Below are 17,267 nucleotides of genomic sequence, written 5' to 3' on the forward strand. Positions count from 1 at the left end.
GGGAACGCCGTTTTCGGTCACCAAACAAGTGCTTTCTTTCCGCTTGCGATGCGAACCCGGAGTGCAAAGCCAACCTGTGATTCTACGCGCCTTCTCGTTTTAGTTGCTCCACGACCCAGTCAGTTCCCTCGAGCTCCTGCTTCCAATCCGCTTCAATCCCGGCTCGCCATGAACCACCTTGCAGCCGATCGGAGAGCGACGTCAGACTAAATCGCCAACTCGGCATTACCATCGCCGGGACCTATCACCTGTTCGCGAGGCTCGGCCGTCTTCAATTGCCCTATCGACTTGGGACGCTCCCCAGCCACCGTGGGGAAAGTGCCGGGCTGTGACGTGTCGAAACGTGTTCGGGGTGTGTGCTGGTGTTGGGCGTCGGAGCCTTTCCATCTGAGGCTGTCAATTGTCACCTCGGCGGCCACGCTGTCACTCAAGGTAAATGCTTCGGGTTTTCAGCCTTCATACCCAACCAAAATTCATTCCATTTCTTCCTATTTTACAATAACGGCGGCTATTGTTCGACCCGTCTGTAAGCGCTTCACTCCAGATTTATTGTCCTCTTTTTTTCTCACTCGTCGCAATTCATCAACCCCACCTTTCTCACTGGTTGCGATCATTGATGCGCATTTCCCGGCGCTTAGCGCTTGACCGCCAGTCACTCGAAACCAGCGACAATGGCTAACATTACGACCAGTCCGCAGCTGTCGCCTGCGAATTCGCAACGTTTTGCGACAGCATCACAAGAAAGTATTGGGATCATCAACGCCATGCCTCCCAGACGTCGCCTGCGGGCAACCGCGAGCCCGTCTCCCGGGCCGCAGGGCTCAAGAGCCTCGACCCCCGCAAGGGATCCCGTGACGGGACGAGTCATTTCCGATCTGGGAGGAAAAGCTAGAACGCCCGTTCCCGCCAAATACAGCACTTCTTACGGTTCGCCAATCACGCAGCTACCGGACCGGGCCGCGGTTGGCGGCGGCGGCAACATCACCAAAGCCGCCGCTGAAATCTTTACCAAGGTGAAGAGGGACAACGTCGCTGCGGAAGCCCGTCGCCGAGCAAAGGATTTGGCAAGGGCGGCACGGGCCGGTTCTAGGGACACGACCGCTTCTCCGCCTTCGCCGATGATACGGCCTACGATTGAGGTGGATGGGGCAGAATTTGAGGAGGAGAGTGTGGAGGAGGAGCAGTCGAATGGAGAAGACGGGAGCGAGTACGAGGATCAGGATGAACCGCGGACAAAACGACGCCAACCCCCCAGAAAGCCCGCGCCGAAAGACGCCCGGAAGAGGGCCCGCGACGATGAGGAAGCGGAAGCGCGTTCTGAGAAAGAGCGGAAGGAAAGAGATGCGCGGTTGAGGCGGGAGCGGTCCGTAGAAGCTGGGGAAGCTCGCAGCCGCCGGGTTCAGAAGCTGGCCGAGGCCCAGGCCGCAGCCCAGGAGAAAGCGGAGCGAGAACGCAAAGCGGAGGAGGAACGGAAAGCCGAACAGGAGCGGAAAGCAGAACAGCGGCGGAACGCCGCCCAGCAACGGAAGGCGGAGCAGCAAAAGAAAGCGGAACAGAAACGAGAGGCTGAACAGCAACGGAAAGCCGAAGAAGAACGGAAAGCGGAGCAGCAACGACTTGCCGAACAAGCAGCACGGGAGGAGGCGGCGAGAGCGGCTATGCCTCCCCCGCCTCAACCACTCATACCACGACCTGCTCTCGATATGACCCTGACTCCGAAGAACTCCGCTTTACCGACGGATCTCAGTGGTGACCGACCTGGGTCAGCGCGTAGTTTCGTCGAGGAAAGCAACTTGTTTCATGAGGCAAACGTCCAAACACCAACCCCGCCGCCCCCGCCCAAGGACATGCGTCGAACAGGCCTAGCTGCACCGCCTTCGCCACCTCAACCCGCCCAACCATTCGAAGAAGAGCCACAACTGCCCACATCTCCCCCGGTTGAGCACGCCTCACCCCCGAGTGTGCTAAAAAGACCTCCAAGGCGGCCGGGCGGCACCACGCCAGCTTCCCGGCGAGAGCGACCGCCGGATCCCAATCAGTACCGCGGAAGTATCCCACACACACCGCCAGCGAGTGGGTCTCCGGAGCTGGAGGATGTGGGCGGGTCGTCACAAGAAACGCTGGCTGATCCAGATGTCGCCATGGATTATTTGCACCAGCTGCGAAACCGACTTAAGCCTCACGAAGGGAAAGGTGAAGCGGACCGAGGGGAGGAGCAAGTCGAGCAAGCCGAAGAACCTGCCGTTACGGGCCCTCACACCTACCGTCCGCGCTGGTCTGATGTCAAGACATCATTCAGCTTGTGGTCGGCCGTGAAAGTGGTTGCGGGGGCTTTCGTCTTGCTCCACGTGATCCGTTTCACTCAAAGCCTCGTTCGGCCGGACCTCTTCGAGACTCCCATCCTGACGCTCAATTGGTACGGCTGGAATGACTGGACACACAACGTCGGCCAATTTTTCCCTTCGCCTCTTCTTCATCCTCTCGGCGTACTCACAGATGACCAATACGACGATCTCAAAGACTATCTAGAACGGAGGACTTCAGCGACCGAAAAAGTTGTGGACAATCTCAAGTCGGTCCTCCCGAAGGTTGTCTCGGTGAAGAAAGACAAGAAGGGCAAGATAATCATCGCGGATGAGTTTTGGGCCGCCCTCAAGGCTCTCATTCAACACGACAACAGCATCCTATCATTGGATGGCAAATCTCACATTTCCGAGACACACTGGAAAGCGATCGAGCAACGGTTAAAGGATGCCGGTCTCCTTGGCAAGCCTCTCTCAGCCGACGACGTGGCGCGGATTGTGGATAAGTCAGCACCAGCGTCTTGGGAAAAGTGGCTGGAGAAGAACAAACAAAAGGTTGCCGACACCATTGGACAGGGCAAGGGTTCGCCCAAGGGACCACCCAAAGAGCCCGATGAGGCTCTAGTCTCGAAAAACGAGTTTATTCGTGAGCTGACGGATCGATTGGCCAAGTCGAAGAACGAAGTCGACATCGAGATGGGCGGTCTCCGCAAGGACCTCGACGGTGTCCTACGGGAAGTCAGGAATCTCGCCTCTGAAGGCGGCATGACCAAAGCCGAGACCGTCACGCTCATCAACAAAGTGGTCGACAAGGAAATCGTGCGCCGCCTCGCCCAAATAGGAAGCAGACCGGGCGCCGCTAAGATCGATGCCATGTTCCGCAACCGCGTAAACTTCTTCTCCCCAGGCAACAACGCCCAAGTCGACATCTCGCTCTCCTCCCCAACCTACGAACTCGACGCGCCCCCGGTCGGTTCCCAGAAATGGCTCAAGTCCATGCGCCTGCAGCCACAATTCCTGCAGGACAAGTCGCAGGCGCTGCGGCCGTGGTCGGACCCGGGCCACTGCTGGTGCGCGGCGACGCTGGGCCACCGCAACCGCACGTACCCGGCGACGCTCGCGGTGCAGCTGCCGCGCTTCGTGATCCCGCAGCACGTGCTGCTCGAGCACATCGACCCGGCCGCGACCACGGACCCGCTCGCCATGCCGCGCGACGTCGAGGTGTGGGCGCGCATCGAGGATCCGGACCACCACGACCGCGTGCTCGACTGGATGGCCGTCCAGTTCCCCGCCGACTTTGGCCCCCCCGCCAACGACAGGCTGTTCGAGCAGGGCTTGGCCAAGATTGGCCACTTCGTCTACGACCACCGCGCGCAAGACGAGGGCGTCTACGTGCATGCGCTGTCGCGCGACTTGGTGGACCGGTTGCGGGCCGCGACGGATATGGTCATGCTGCGGGCGGTGTCGAATTATGGCGCCAAGGACCACACGTGCTTTTATCGCGTGAGGTTGTATGGAGATGAGGTGGGGGAGTTGGAGACGGAGTAGGAGACAGGGGAGTGGTGAGGAGGGGTGGAAAGGAAGGGTTTGGGGGGATTGGGGCGCATGGCGTATTGGGGAGTGCGAACGATACCATACCGTTCCAGATTTGACGTTAGATATGCTTTTATTACTTGAGGATCCGTTTCTAGCCGCCAGCAAATATTTATTCCTGTTGCAATTCACATGCGCTGTCACACAAAAATGCCTCCCTCGACTTGGCTCTGAACCCGTAGCTTCCCCCACATTGCCCATTAAGTAGGTAGGCGAACTTCCAACGCGACAATGACATAATCAACAAAGGTATCATGCAATCACACACTCTAACCAGCATCATCCTAATCCTCCAACAGCCCAGCCGCCAAGGCCTCCAGATCCTCGAGATTCTCCGGCTCCTCCGCCATCTCAATGACCTTCTTCCCACCCTTCTTCTTCTTCTTCCGCTTATCCTCGTCTTCCTGGTCCGAATCATCCTGGAACCACTTCCGCGCCTTCTTCCTCGGCGGTTCCTTCTCCCCGTCCTCTTCCCCACCACTACCACCCCCACCATCACCCTCCCCACCCGCAACGGGCAACGACCGCAGCAGCGCAAGCGGATCATAATCACCACCCTCATCCTCCCCACCGCCACCACCACCATCCAGCATCGCCACACCGCCGCCCTCCCTCTCCAGCTCCTCCCCGCGCTCCCGTGCCTTCTGCCGCTCCCTCTTCTCGCGCCGGCGCAGCTTCGCCGCCTGCTTATCACCAACATCAGCCTCTTTCACCTTCTCAGACTCGGCCGCGACAAACTGCTGGCGCAGGTGGGCGGCGGGGCCCTGCTGCGCAAAGTCGTCCTCGTCCTGCAGCTCATAGACGGGTCGGCCGACGCCGTCGTCGTCGAAGACTAGCTTGCTGCCCTTGTCCATGTACTTGAGCAGCTTCTTCTTGGACTTGAGCAGCTTCTCGCGGCGGTGGGAGTCGATGATGAGTTCTGAGTTGTTGCCGAGTTTGACGACCTTGGGTTCGGTGGTGGTGCTGTTGGGGGCGTCGCCGCCCGCGGCCGCGTCGAGCTGGGCGTCGTCTGCGAGGACACGTTTGACCGAGAGGAAGTCGGCGTCGTCGTCGGAGGCGGGCCCGGCGTCCTCCTCGCCGAGGAGCTTGCGGTAGTGGGAGGAGAGGACGTCTTGGTTTTGGCGCTCGGCCATCTTTTCGTATTTGGTCCGGACTTGTTTCTTGTCCTTCTTGGGCTTGATGCCCTCGCCGTCCGACTCGGATTCGGAGCCGCTGGAGATGGCGGCGCGAGAGGCGTTCTTGAGGCGCTTGATGTCGTCGCCCTTTTGGTACTTGATCTGGGGTGTACCTGCGAGGCCGAGGGATTCGGCATAACCGTCGAGGTCGAGCTTTTTGAAGTTGAACACTTCCTTGTCTTTTTGGAGGTAGATGGAGCGGGTGTAGGAGATGAAAGCCTTTTGCCCGAGGTATTTCAGGTCAGGGGACTGGAAGTTGTAACTTTGCAGCTCGTTCTTGATGCTCTTCTTTTTGTTTTCACGGACGTTGACTTTTTGTAACGGGACCTTCTTCTGCTCGAGCCGCTTGAGGAACCCGGCCTCCTCGCTTGGTTCCAGAAAGAGTACGGCCCGACCCTTGCTCTCGTACCGGGCTGTCCGCCCTACGCGGTGAATATATGTGTCTGCGTCCTCGGGGCAATCGGCTTGGACAACCCAGTCAACGGCTGGAAAGTCCACGCCTCTGGCAACCACGTCTGTGGCGAAGAGGCATCCGTATTTTGCCGAGGAAAACCGTGAAGTGATCTCCATTCGCGCCACCTGCTTTTGCCGCCCGTGGAGATGGAGAAGCGGGATGCCGGGCTGCATGCGCTTGAAGCTCTCAAACACAAACCGGACCTGCTTGCCCGAGGAAAAGAAGACGATAATTTTGCTCTTGAGGTTGGTACGGAGGAAGCCGAATAGGGTGTCGAGTTTCTCGGCCAGAGGCGTTACAATGTAGGATTGTTGTAGATTCGTGGGGGTCGCGCTCACGGCCGCCTCATGCGCCGACACGTATTCCGGGTCCTTCAAGCTCAGTCGTGCGAGATCTGAAACGCGCTTACTTTGTGTCGCCGAAAACAGGAGCGTTTGCCTTGTCGTAGGGAGATGCTCGACCAAGGCGTCGACGGCCGACTGGAAGCCCATGTCCATAATCCGATCCGCCTCATCCAGCACCAGAATCTGCAGGTTGTTGACATCGAAGCCTGCCGTTTGATCCAGGTGCTGCAACATCCGCCCAGGCGTGCAAACCAGGATGTTCATCCGCCCCAACCTCTCAGCCTCCTCTTTCAAACTCTTGCCCCCGATGACCAGACCGGCCGAGAAGTAATGGTTCCGCCCAATCTTTCGCAGCACCTCGAATATTTGTACCGCCAGCTCGCGGGTTGGGCTGATGATGAGGGCGCCAAGCCCGTCGTACTCCGTCCATTTTGCATGGTAGAGCTTCTCAAGGACTGGTACAAGGAAGGCGAGTGTTTTGCCACTGCCAGTTTTGGCGGCACCGAGGATGTCGTTGCCCTTCAGGGCTAAGGGAATCGCGGCTCGTTGCACATCGGTTAAGACTTCGAAATGGGAGGCGCGAAGGCCGGATGCGGTGGCTTCGCAGAGGGGGAGGTCGGTGAATTGCTTGATGTCGGGAGACTTGGGGTCCTAGCATTGAGAGGTTAGAAGGCCGACAACAACAATGGAAGTAGATAGAATAGCAGAACTCACCAGTTGATCAATGGCGGCTTTCAACTTCCCCAGGTCCTCTTGGCCCCTCTTCCTCTTGAGCGATCTCGCGTCGGATTTTTTCGGTGTGGGTTTATTTCGATGCGCGAGGCCACCCTTCGTGTTCCCAGCCGCCATTTTGACTGTTGCGCGAGGAAATGGGGTGAATCCAAGGCTGGTCGGGCTTGCTGTCTCGGCCGATGGAGCACAGCGCTGAACCGCAAGCCTGGGAAATTTTTGGCGGAGAGGAATTCTGCCGCTTGCCCCACGCGCGCAGCTTGCCCGCCAAGCAATCTGGAATCCACGCAAGGTGGGGCAGTCACACAGGGTTGGGGTTGTGCTCATGGAAGCTCTCCAGAGTTCACATCTCGACAACATCGCAGTCTTTGAAGACATGATCATTCACACGGATCGGGCCAAGTAGGTCAGCTTCAGAAGTGGGGAAGTCATTCACTTTTTTATGTTCCACGAAGCGACATGATGAATTCATTCCCCAATTCCCGAGCGCTAAATCGCCGCTCCCGATTCCTGCATTTCCAAAAGTTCAACGAACCGAGTCTAGCATGACACAACATTTCGCCCAGAACAACTCGACTCAAATGGGTATCCCACAGCAAACCAGCAAACAAGCACGCCTAGACCGTCTTTCCAACATTCTTAACCGTACTCCCCGTGTCGACTTCCTCATCCTCCTGGCTGACACTCTGATCATCATACGCAAGTCTCAGATCAACAATCTCATCGCCCACCTCCATCCACTTGTCGCTCGTAGCCGGGATCGGCGACACCTTGCACAACGCCCAGTACACCGAGGCTGACACGCCAAATCCGCAAAAGAAATTGAGGTTGTATAAGTATGTGGCGCCAATCGGAACGGTAGTGGCACCGACCGCACCCACGAACCCCACAACGTTGATGAGAATGCCGGCGATGTACGCTGCATAAGCGCGCCAGTGCCAGCCGCCGGTGAAGTAGTAGGGGCCGGAGCGGCGGGCGTCGAAGAGCTCCTTGACCTCGAGGAAGCCGCGGCGGACGAGGTAGTAGTCGGCGACCATGACGCCGGCGATGGAGGAGAGGAAGACGCTGTAGGCGGACAGGTAGGTGGTGAACATGTTGCTCGACGTCAGCAGGTTGTAGGGGCACATGGCCAGGCCGACCGCCGCGCAGATGTAGCCGCCGCGCCGGATGTTGAGCCACCGCGGCAGGAGCGCCGTCATGTCCGTGCCGGCCGAGACCGAGTTGGCCGCGATGTTGGTGCCCAGCTGCGCGAGCGAGAAGGCCGCCGCGATGACGAAGACGCCGAACCGCTGCCCCGACCCGCCGTCGTCGATGAAGCGCTCCAGGAGGTCGAGCGGGTCCCAGATCGGCTCGCCGCCGTAGATGACGGTTGAGGAGGACGACACGATGATGCCGATGAAGGAGGTCACGCCGAAGCCGATGGGGATGGTGAAGAGCTGCGACCAGAGGGCGTCGCGGGGCTTGCCGGCGAAGCGCGAAAAGTCAGGGTCGTTGACGATTAACGTAGCGAAGTTGGCGATGGAGCTCATGATGCCCTTGACGAATTCCCACGCGAGTGCGCTCCCCTGCTTCGACGCGGGTTGTCGCATGATGGGGCCGATGCCACCGGCGCGGACGACGGACCAGATGAGGAAGGCGAGGGCGGCACAGGGGACGAAGTAAGCCTTCACGGTAAACAGGTGGCGGATCTGGTGGACCGGAAACCAGATGGCGGGGAGAGAGCAGAGCCAAAAGATGAAAAAGGAGGCAAAGTCCGCCGTGGTTGTGCCGGAGCCTTTCTCAAAGGTGTTTGGGATGGTATCACGGTCCTGGTTTAACGTCAGTGTTGTGGTGAAGAAGCTGGCCCGCCCGACGTACCCAGCTCGTCCAGATGGATCGGATCATCAGATACACGCAGTGTCCTCCGATATACGACTGCACACCGTACCAAATGCATGCTGCTTCGCTGTTAGCTCCAACACGCACGCTCCAATATGCGGGTAGCACGCACCCATGGCAGCGCGGTTGAAGACCGGCCACAGACTGCCCCAGATACCAAACGACGAGCGGCTCACAACGGGGAACCCGATATGGTAGGTGGCGCCGATCCGGCCGGTCAAGCAGACGAAGCAGCCAGAAATGGCGTAGCCGATCCAGACGCAAAGCCATGACTGCCACCACGACAGACCGCCCACAATCATAGACGAGGAGATCATCCATGTGTTGATGTTGAACGAGTCGGCAATCCAGAAGCCGACAAAGTTCCAGGGCCCCCATTGGCGCCGCTCGGGCTCGACGGGCTTGAGGTCGTGGTTCGTCAACTGGCGAGGTCAGCGGGTCGGAACGCGGAAACGGGGGTGCGCCGTCTGGTCAGGTAAGAGTCGGGTTCCGCACCATCAACTGGGCGGTGGTTAGGCCCGGTTCCGACTCGACGGCCGCCTTGTCGGCCAAGCGTCGGAAGACACTCGGCTTGCCCGACATGGCTGCGATGTGGTGACGAGCGATGGTTGTTGCTACGAGATATGGGGATAGAATGATAGGCAATGTTGAGTGCCGAAGTCGGTGAGTATAAGTGAGTATAAGACCAGCGGCCGCCACGAGCGATAAGGTTGCCGATCAATGGATACCGAGGAGCGCAGGTAGCTTTTTGTGAATGAGTTGAACTGAGGAGACTCGGAGGGTCTGCCGACTGGTTCAGTTCAAGTTTTAGGTTTGAGTGATCCCAAGCTTGGGGTGCTCGTCCTGCTTGGATAGGGTCCGTCAACCTTCGGTAGCAGTCTTGTTGGCCAGCCCTGCAAGATGACGCAACGGCGCACGTGAGGGTGGGAATCGGGGAGAAGCAGTGCTTCCAGTATTCTGAACCGTGTATCAAAAAGGAACACCGAGCTGCGAATGGAACTCGCCGTGTATGAGAAGACACTCAAGTTGGGACGAACTGTGAAAGGGAGGGTGGTTGGTGCAGATGGTTCAATTAATTAGTAGGGGTCCACGAAGGGACTTCACAGAAGGTTGCTTGCCACAACCAGCTCTCCAACACGGTAGTATCGCCTTCGATTGGAGTTTGGACCGTCGTTCTATCTCACCATGAGGGGCGCGCTTATCGGCTTCCCCTCAGTCTGCCACTCTGCCCAGAACTGAGACCCATCTTTCCCCCCACGACGTGCCAGGGAAACATCCCAGAATCCCCGCCTCCCGATGCTTCCAAGTAGACCTGTCTGAAGGAATCCGAGGGATCGAGGGTCCCGAACACCTGAATCCATAACCGAGGGATGGTTGGAAGACAGGGATCGTGACCGGTTGATTGATCGCACATCCAACGTCCGCCTCCGCGATACTGGAGATCTTGGCTGGTTGTGGTGGAGTTCGTCTTGGCGCGGAAGCCAAAAGTTCCCCAGATGGAACCTTATCTGAGGCCCCATCTTACCATCTTTCAGGTCCCGCCGCCCCAGAGTGCCCAGCTCCCGCCCTCAATCCACTCGGCCCACCACCGTTGAAGCCCGGCAAAACATTTCGTCATCCAGGTAAGGTATGTACGGCAGCGAATGAATAGCAAACTAATATGACGCCTGTTGTCCTGTACAGACAGTGTTCTCGGAGCAATTTCGAGGCCTCATTTCTAAATCCTCGCATCCTCCATTTCTTCTCTCCTCGGATGAACAAGGTTGAAAGTTGACTGCCGTCGCTATCTTGGTCCCTGTGAGATAAGCTGGATAAGCTATCGCCAGGACCATGCAGCTCACAAAATCTTTACTCGATACTGTTGGGTCAAACTTTTGAAGAACAACCTGGGCCCTTGAGTTCACATACCCCGCGACCTTGGGCAATTTAGGGCATAAAAGTCCGAGACGAATGCGAGCAGCCCTGCCCCAGGCCAGACTTCAAAAAATGCAAATCTCCAAGTTCCACAACCGCTCCAAGCATAACTCAACACACTCGTGTACCCGCACGTGAAATTTAAGCTTTTCTCGCCAGACACCCGAGCGCCAGACAGGGAACTTCATCTGGACTTCCCCCGCAACATCGACCCGCCGAGAACGTGCCCACCTTGGGTTGTGAAGGAACTGGCCTCTCACTCTGTCAAAACATGCATAACCCAAGGGCGGCAACCTCTTCCAGGGTCACTCCGAATTTGCGAATCTTGAATGGAATCTCATCTAAAACATCGCCACTGCCGGCGAAGAAAAACCACCGAATATTCCCGTTGCACAGAGCATGCACCGAAACTCTTTCGCTTTTGCTTCTGAGTAGGTGTCCGAGGGATACGACTGCTTCCAATCCCTTGGATTGAAAACCTAACATTTTGCTCGAGCGTGAAACAAACGGCCGAGAAGCTCGTGCGGGAGCCGCTCGGTCAAGGCCAAGGCTGTATTGTGTCGCGTTGTTATTTTCTCCGCAAGCATTCGCCGTTCATTCCCTGAGCCTCGTTCTTCTTTCGACCGCCACACCACATGTCCGGTCCATGGGGAAAAATACATGTTGGTGAATGTGTATGCGCGGTTCGCCAACCATCCCACCGCATGGTTATTATCATTCTCTTGAGCAAGGTCCTTTTGCTTCTTAACAATCAGATTCGAGGTCCTGGCGATTAGCTTCGTACCCTCTTATCCCGAAATCTCGCTATCGATCCATGAGTGGCGCGTTTGGTTCAAGACAGATAGTACTGTTCTGCCCCGCTGAATAGGTACCTCACCTCTCGTAGGCTGTAGCTTTCTGACGGATATACGGAGAAAGTTGTCAACTCAACCGGCAGCACGAACATTGGGTACAGCTTTCATGGAGCGGTGTTGTACCATGCCCCCCTAGCAAACCCTAGCAAACTCACGGCACATCCCGGTTTCGAAGGTCTGATGATACCCAGAGCGGTGCTGTTATCCGCTCCTCCCACCAAGTCTTCCCGCCGCCACATTTGTCTCAACGCCTCGGGCCGGGCCGTTGGCGGAGCACGTGAAATCCCAGGCATGCTGGTGATCCTGCGAGGGCACCTGTGCGAGGGTGGGCCGGTTGAATGGCGTCGCGTGCGACCGTAAGACGGAACAACTCTCGAGCCCTGCGCGTCACGGAGTCCGCGGAGCTCATTGGTGGCAGTCCGCTCGATGTAACCTGGGACCCATCTGCTTTAAGCGGCCAGGCTCCCCTGAACGCGTGAGGATCACGAAAAAATCATGATGATCTTGACGCAAAATGGAGGGACTCACGGTTGCGGAGACCTCGGGTCTCATCGCGGCAGGCGTTTTTGTTTGTATGGCTTCCCCGTATTTCGTATTGTGGCGTTGTTGCTGACAGGAACCTCCACCAGTGCAAATCTTGCTATCGCTTCTTTTCCCAGCCGCTCTCGTCGGCTTCGTTGATGGAGAGAACACCGCCGTCACCTGGTCCGTTCTCGGCCGGTCCCTTCAGTCTTCCCCATGGCCAACACTTCTGCAAACCGACGCAGCGGCCCGCCATGGAGTCCTACGCCGCATCAGCAACGGCCTGTTGCTTCAGACGGCCATCGTTCTGTTGATCTCGGTAGCCGCTATTGTCACCCCACTCGGTCTGTACCAGACGGTTGAACCAGGCGACCTCGTCATGGAGGCCTTCCAGTTCGTCAAGGACAAATCCCCATTTGGCTATGCGACTCCCACTCGGGTTGAGGGACCTTTCTCCAGAAGCTGTGGCCTCGACGTTTGCCCTGGATCCTGGGTAAACCGGACCTGTGTGCAGCAGGGGCTGCTCCAGAACTGCAGTGATGTTGTCTACGGTCGCGCCATCCCTGACATCTGGAGGTCCGCGTTGAGAGATGGCGCCGACCAGATGGGTGAATCGGTATCAAGCATCTTCGACATTCAGTGGAGGAGCCAGTTTAACACCACAGATGGGTTCGGTGAGTTCGGTTGGTATATGAAATCAGGCTATCGCCAGGTTGAGATACTGGTCCTCGACCCAACAATCCAACTAGTCGACGGTCTAATTGTTGATTCAAAGAACGGGGGAATTGGTTTCCGCAATCACACCGCCCCGATCCCTTTCCACGAGTACGGCAGCACGTGGACCGAGGACATACTCTTCATCGAGCCAGAAACGCAGTGTGTGGACCTGAACGTCACCTTTGACTTCCGGCTATCCCAGGATAGCACCAATCTACTTGGACCAAGAAACTGGGCCCTTGTCGATCGCGGGGGCTTTTCTGACCTGCCTCGCGTAAGTCCGGACCTTGAAGTTCCTGGAGATGGCAATGGCCAGGGACACTTAGACCTCAGGGAAAGGGCATACAAGGCTGCCTGGGCAAACAACTTCCTCACGCTGGCTTTCTTCAACGCCACTGATCCCGACCCGGACAATATCACGCGGCTTGACGTGACGCCTGGAATGAAGTTTTTGGGTGACGAGTCCGGGTTCGGTAGTGGTGTCAACCCGAACCACACCGGCAACGGAGACATAATCGATGCCAACGTCTTCGCCCTAGAGTACCAATCCATTAGGTCTACTCTGGACTTTGGGGATTATTTGCAATTCGAGCCGGCCTCGTCGACAGCCAATGAATCAGAGCCAACTGGGAATCCGTGGGGGATCGGCGAACCACAGTTCAATCTCGTCTGTACGTACTAACTATCTCTATCTCGTGTCACCAGCTCCCCTCTAGACGCTTGAGGTATGAAAGTTATGAACCCCCCACTGACCCCTAAACCAGCCGAGATTTGCGCCGGTGGCGACCACGACAACCCCGCCAACATCAACAGCAGCCTCGTCGGCTGCGGCCTGCTCTACGGCGCCGCCCGCCGCAGCGACGGCGGCTCCGAATTCAACCCGGAGCCCAACTCGGAATGGTCCCTCCCACTCTACAGCTGCGCCGGCTCCGTCCGCGCCACCATCCGAACCGTCACCTTCGTCCACAACGGCACGGGCTTCGCCGGCCTCAAAGTCGCCTCCACCAATCCTAAAACCTACGCCTCCCCCACTGACCACCCCCTCTGGACCGTCGAGAACATGCACCGCACCACGCTCTGGAACGCCCAACCCCTCTGGGGCATCCTCAACCCCTCCACCCCGCCCTCCCAACTCCCCACCAACCACAGCACCACCCAGCAACGCACCCTCCGCCTGCCCGGCATCGTCACCGCCGAATCCGTCCTCACCGGCAACGGCTACGTCTCGGCCAAGCAAGGACAAAACCTGCCCGGCGTCGACTTCTACACGCGCGCCCTGCAGAACGCCTTCGGCATCCGCCGCCCGGGCGCCGTCGGCTACGAGGGCCATGCCGATTACTCGGGCCGCACCAGCCTCGCGCTGTACAGCAAGTGGCAGAACCTGACGGCCAGCGCGGACGGGGCTGCGCAGTTGTTGAGGCTGGTGTGGACGGATATTGCGGCGAATTCGGTGGTGGGGACGAAGGGGTGGGGGTTGGATGATCCGGCAGCTAGCGGGGGTGGGTTTGGGGCGGGGAGGAAGCGGGATGGTGGTGCGGGTGGCGGTGGTGACCAGGTGCCGGTGACGGTGTATCGGCGCCGGTTGCGGTATCAGCTGCCGTATATGGTGCCGGCAGTGGTGGTGCTGGCGCTGGCGACGGCGGTGTTGGGCACGTGGCTGGTGTTGGTGGTGATGGGCCGGACGGGCCCGGCCAAGATGCGCCGGCTGCTGGATGCCACCTCGCCGGGTAGGATCTTGGGCGGGTTCCTCTGGCCGGACAAGACGGCTACGCTAAGGGGCACGAACGAGTGGGTCAAGACGGTTGGGACGAGGGTTGTCATTGTTGGTTCCGGTTCTGGGGACGCGGTTGCGGTTGCGGCGAGGCAGAGCGAGCAGGATCGGGATGGGGAGGGTCAGGTGGTTGGCGAGGAGTCGATTCAGTTGATTGAGAAGAATAAAGCCGTTGCGAGGGTTTAGTATCTAGGCAAGGATACCACTACAAACTGCGTTGTAGTGGTATTTCAGAGAGGTGCCATAGCCAGCCATACCATGGATATATTGCCGGGTGGGCACCTCCCTAGGTACCTACCTATCTAATTCCATGTCTCCCGTGACCACGGGTATATATTTAATACAAAACTCTCAACCTTGCCAAACTCGGGATCTGCCTTATACGTAAGACGATGTTGCCAAGACTGTGAGGCTTTGGGTCGAGGATCAGCGAACAACGAGATTCCTTTCCCAATCTTCGGGTCCATTGAAGGACGTCACTGTATTTGTATGTCCATACCTTAATGACGGAGATGCCCCGACCATAACGAGAACGCCAGGGCCGGAGGACTCGGAGGGACCAGGAAAATCACGAGCGACGAGTTGACGTATGACTTCCCCCATATACGGTGCCTCCTTACGGACATAGGTAGTTATTTTACATATGTACGAATGGTGGTTTGTACCGACGGGGAGGACAGTCTTCTTGGCTGAGAAAGGTGCGCGAGACGAGAGGAGCTTCGCATTGCTAGCCGTTTCTGGCCGTCTCTTAAATTGCCTTGTGTTTTCTCGCCATGTCAGGCGTCCAGCGTTACATCGCGGCTGAGAGTCAGCCCGGGGGGTAATTCTTATCCGACAACGCGTTCCCCCCCGAGAAACCCTTCACGTCTGTCGATCTCTCACCTCACCCGAACAGCTCTCGATCGGCGAATTGAAAGCCAAAATGCACCAATCCGTCGTCATCTCCCTCTTCGCAGCCGGGGTTGCCAACGCGGCAGGGCAGCAGCTCGTCCCTGACAGCAACTCCGGGGTTTCGCCTGCGGCAGGGCTTTTCGGCCGCCAGTTTATTAACGATTGTAGCATCCGTAGCACATGCTCCGACTGCTTTGGCGACGGTTATGTGGTCTGCGACAAGATAGGTTGTTTCAACCCAGAAATACACCAACAATGCTGTTCCATCGCCCGTCAGTGCCTCGCTTCTTGTTGCTTGTTGATCCGTACAGGGTTGTTGCTAACAGACCGCTGCAGGGATCTGTGTGGCGAAGGATAACAGCTGCTGCGAAGATTGGGTATGTGACCAGAACCTTTCTGTCGCCCGTTTTCAGATTCAACTTACACCGTGACGTTAGGGCGGACCAGGAGAAACCGGCACGTCTGGAGTTCCCAACGTGAGAGCGAGGCCGACGCCAACGGAAACGTCGTATTACACATGCAGTCGCTGGGATTCCGGCGAGGATTGCTGTCAACGTGCCCAGATCCCGATGCATTGGTGTTCTGGGGACTTCCCGAACTTCTTCTGTTACAACGACAAGAACCAGTTCTGCTGCACGGACGGCACCGTTTGCGACCAGGAGGGCTGTTGCGACCTGTTTGTACGTGTTACTAACTCTCCCAACATCACGTCGACTGACCAGATGTGTAGGATGCCTCTACTACCCACCCTTGGGCCTCCGGGGCGACTAGTACTCCTACTCCTGACGCTGCGCAGACGACAGCTACCACAGGCTCCATCACCGAAGCACCAACCTCGCCGGCTATTAGCTCCACCGACACACCGGAGTCAAGCACGACCACTTCTAGTGCAAGCCGCGTGTTCGGGCCTGGGCTCGCGATTGGGCTGGCTGTTTTGGGTCTGACTCTACTCTAGCCTCGGAACTGGTTGAGCTGCGGTCGAGCGGGTGTGTCTCGTCAGTACCTAAATATTCTAGCCATATGGGACTTGTAAAGTTCCCATGTTCTTCAGGTTAATGAACATATTCGGTGTTGAATGGTTATGACAAAACTTCCGAGCTTTTATACTCTCGGTCGTTGTGGGTTCGCAGTGACAAGGCTCGCCACAAGTCAAGTATATTTGAATCAATTATGTCAAGTCAAGTCAAGTTAAATCGGCCACCCAGCCAAGCAAGTAACACCCTCTACAGAATAATTGAGTTTACTTGAGTTCATTGAATTAGTCACCACTAGCCACGGGAAGTGGCTGGCACGACAAAATGCCCAGCCCCCTCCCCCCCCCCGCCCAACCACCATCACAGACCTGTCCCCCGTATAACCCCTAACCCCTGACTCGCATCACCAAGCAAGTCTTTACAGAGACATTGCCATTGCCACTTTAGCCAACGCACTGAACTAAATCAAACCGGCCAACCCACTCACCAGTTAGTTAGTATAGCGCACGTTTTGATAAAGTTAATGGATCCGATAGCATTTAGCTTGTTCCAACTTGATCAAGTTCAAGGAAGGCAACTCCAGCCAAGTCAGAAGTATGCCTTCATACTTGACTTACTTGACTTGTGGCGAGCCTCTGGAACTTGGCAATATCGGTCCCAAACTCTGACGAACTCAGGGCGCGGAACCTTGCATGCATGCCAAGCGCTTAAACGACCTCCCTACCATCGTTCGAACAGATTGCACGCTACAGAATGAGAGACACACTGGTGCTTTAAGGGAACGTACGCTTCTGAGCCCTTTTCTTCTCATCACAGACTCCCTTGTGGACATCGCTTGCCGGATCTGCTTATAACTACCTACCTACCGACCTACTCAATAATACGTGGGGGAGACGGACGTTCATCCTCGTATCTACTTCTTTTTGATTGGCTATTTCGCGGACTCAGCAGTTCCTCGTATCACTTTGCTTAGACCAAACCGGCACGTTCTATTATATACACCATGAAGCTATCATCCTTTTTCGCAGGCCTCGCTGCTCGGGCTCATTCCGCGAGTGACAGCACTGCTACGGCAGTCTACAGACTATTTGGAGCCTGCATCGAAAGACAATAATAAGACCCAATCTCCCTTTTGTATCTTCCCGAGG

At 57.1% G+C, this 17,267-nt stretch overlaps 5 protein-coding genes across 5 annotated transcripts; 3 read left to right on the top strand and 2 right to left on the bottom strand.

Moving 5' to 3' along the window:
* The first annotated feature begins 529 nt into the window (after window positions 1-529).
* Window positions 530-3,882, top strand: B0H64DRAFT_180360 (uncharacterized protein). The gene has a single exon (XM_062798904.1). It carries the CDS (start codon window positions 672-674, stop codon window positions 3,849-3,851), a length of 3,180 nt encoding a protein of 1,059 aa, XP_062657623.1. The 5' UTR covers window positions 530-671; the 3' UTR covers window positions 3,852-3,882.
* Window position 3,883: 1 nt separating this feature from the next.
* On the bottom strand, window positions 3,884-6,833 carry B0H64DRAFT_180359 (P-loop containing nucleoside triphosphate hydrolase protein). The gene is made up of 2 exons (XM_062798903.1): window positions 6,584-6,833; window positions 3,884-6,520 (listed from the first exon to the last, which is right to left on the bottom strand). Exons 1-2 carry the CDS (start codon window positions 6,716-6,718, stop codon window positions 4,181-4,183), a joined length of 2,475 nt encoding a protein of 824 aa, XP_062657624.1. The 5' UTR covers window positions 6,719-6,833; the 3' UTR covers window positions 3,884-4,180.
* A 348-nt stretch (window positions 6,834-7,181) lies between these two features.
* Window positions 7,182-9,354, bottom strand: B0H64DRAFT_180367 (permease for cytosine/purines, uracil, thiamine, allantoin-domain-containing protein). Its single transcript, XM_062798905.1, has 4 exons — window positions 8,972-9,354; window positions 8,589-8,898; window positions 8,456-8,535; window positions 7,182-8,406 (listed from the first exon to the last, which is right to left on the bottom strand). The coding sequence occupies exons 1-4, from the start codon at window positions 9,056-9,058 to the stop codon at window positions 7,216-7,218; spliced, it is 1,668 nt and encodes a 555-aa protein (XP_062657625.1). The 5' UTR covers window positions 9,059-9,354; the 3' UTR covers window positions 7,182-7,215.
* Window positions 9,355-11,585: 2,231 nt separating this feature from the next.
* B0H64DRAFT_462604 (uncharacterized protein) lies at window positions 11,586-14,560 on the top strand. Its single transcript, XM_062807559.1, has 3 exons — window positions 11,586-11,816; window positions 11,874-13,154; window positions 13,248-14,560. Exons 1-3 carry the CDS (start codon window positions 11,759-11,761, stop codon window positions 14,438-14,440), a joined length of 2,532 nt encoding a protein of 843 aa, XP_062657626.1. The 5' UTR covers window positions 11,586-11,758; the 3' UTR covers window positions 14,441-14,560.
* Window positions 14,561-15,176: 616 nt separating this feature from the next.
* B0H64DRAFT_443202 (uncharacterized protein) lies at window positions 15,177-16,100 on the top strand (the record flags this gene model as incomplete). The annotated part of the gene is made up of 5 exons (XM_062806698.1): window positions 15,177-15,417; window positions 15,482-15,522; window positions 15,583-15,621; window positions 15,709-15,825; window positions 15,876-16,100. The coding sequence occupies 5 exons, from the start codon at window positions 15,177-15,179 to the stop codon at window positions 16,098-16,100; spliced, it is 663 nt and encodes a 220-aa protein (XP_062657627.1).
* Window positions 16,101-17,267: the final 1,167 nt, after the last annotated feature.

Source organism: Chaetomium fimeti, assembly GCF_033439085.1.
Source record: "Chaetomium fimeti strain CBS 168.71 chromosome Unknown B0H64scaffold_5, whole genome shotgun sequence".
Lineage (NCBI taxonomy): Eukaryota > Fungi > Ascomycota > Sordariomycetes > Sordariales > Chaetomiaceae > Chaetomium > Chaetomium fimeti.

Excerpts from the sequence above, each read along its gene's own strand:
- B0H64DRAFT_180360 (XM_062798904.1), top strand. The coding sequence starts at position 672 with ATGGCTAACATTACGACCAGTCCGCAGCTGTCGCCTGCGAATTCGCAA.
- B0H64DRAFT_180367 (XM_062798905.1), bottom strand. The coding sequence starts at position 9,058 with ATGTCGGGCAAGCCGAGTGTCTTCCGACGCTTGGCCGACAAGGCGGCC. Across the intron at positions 8,899-8,971 it reads TAACCACCGCCCAGTTGATG|TTGACGAACCACGACCTCAA; the intron begins GTGCGGAACCCG and ends TGACCTCGCCAG. Across the intron at positions 8,407-8,455 it reads GATCCATCTGGACGAGCTGG|GACCGTGATACCATCCCAAA; the intron begins GTACGTCGGGCG and ends ACGTTAAACCAG.
- B0H64DRAFT_180359 (XM_062798903.1), bottom strand. The coding sequence starts at position 6,718 with ATGGCGGCTGGGAACACGAAGGGTGGCCTCGCGCATCGAAATAAACCC. Across the intron at positions 6,521-6,583 it reads AAGCCGCCATTGATCAACTG|GACCCCAAGTCTCCCGACAT; the intron begins GTGAGTTCTGCT and ends TCTCAATGCTAG.
- B0H64DRAFT_462604 (XM_062807559.1), top strand. The coding sequence starts at position 11,759 with ATGGAGGGACTCACGGTTGCGGAGACCTCGGGTCTCATCGCGGCAGGC. Across the intron at positions 11,817-11,873 it reads CGCGGCAGGCGTTTTTGTTT|TGCAAATCTTGCTATCGCTT; the intron begins GTATGGCTTCCC and ends AACCTCCACCAG. Across the intron at positions 13,155-13,247 it reads ACCACAGTTCAATCTCGTCT|CCGAGATTTGCGCCGGTGGC; the intron begins GTACGTACTAAC and ends CCCCTAAACCAG.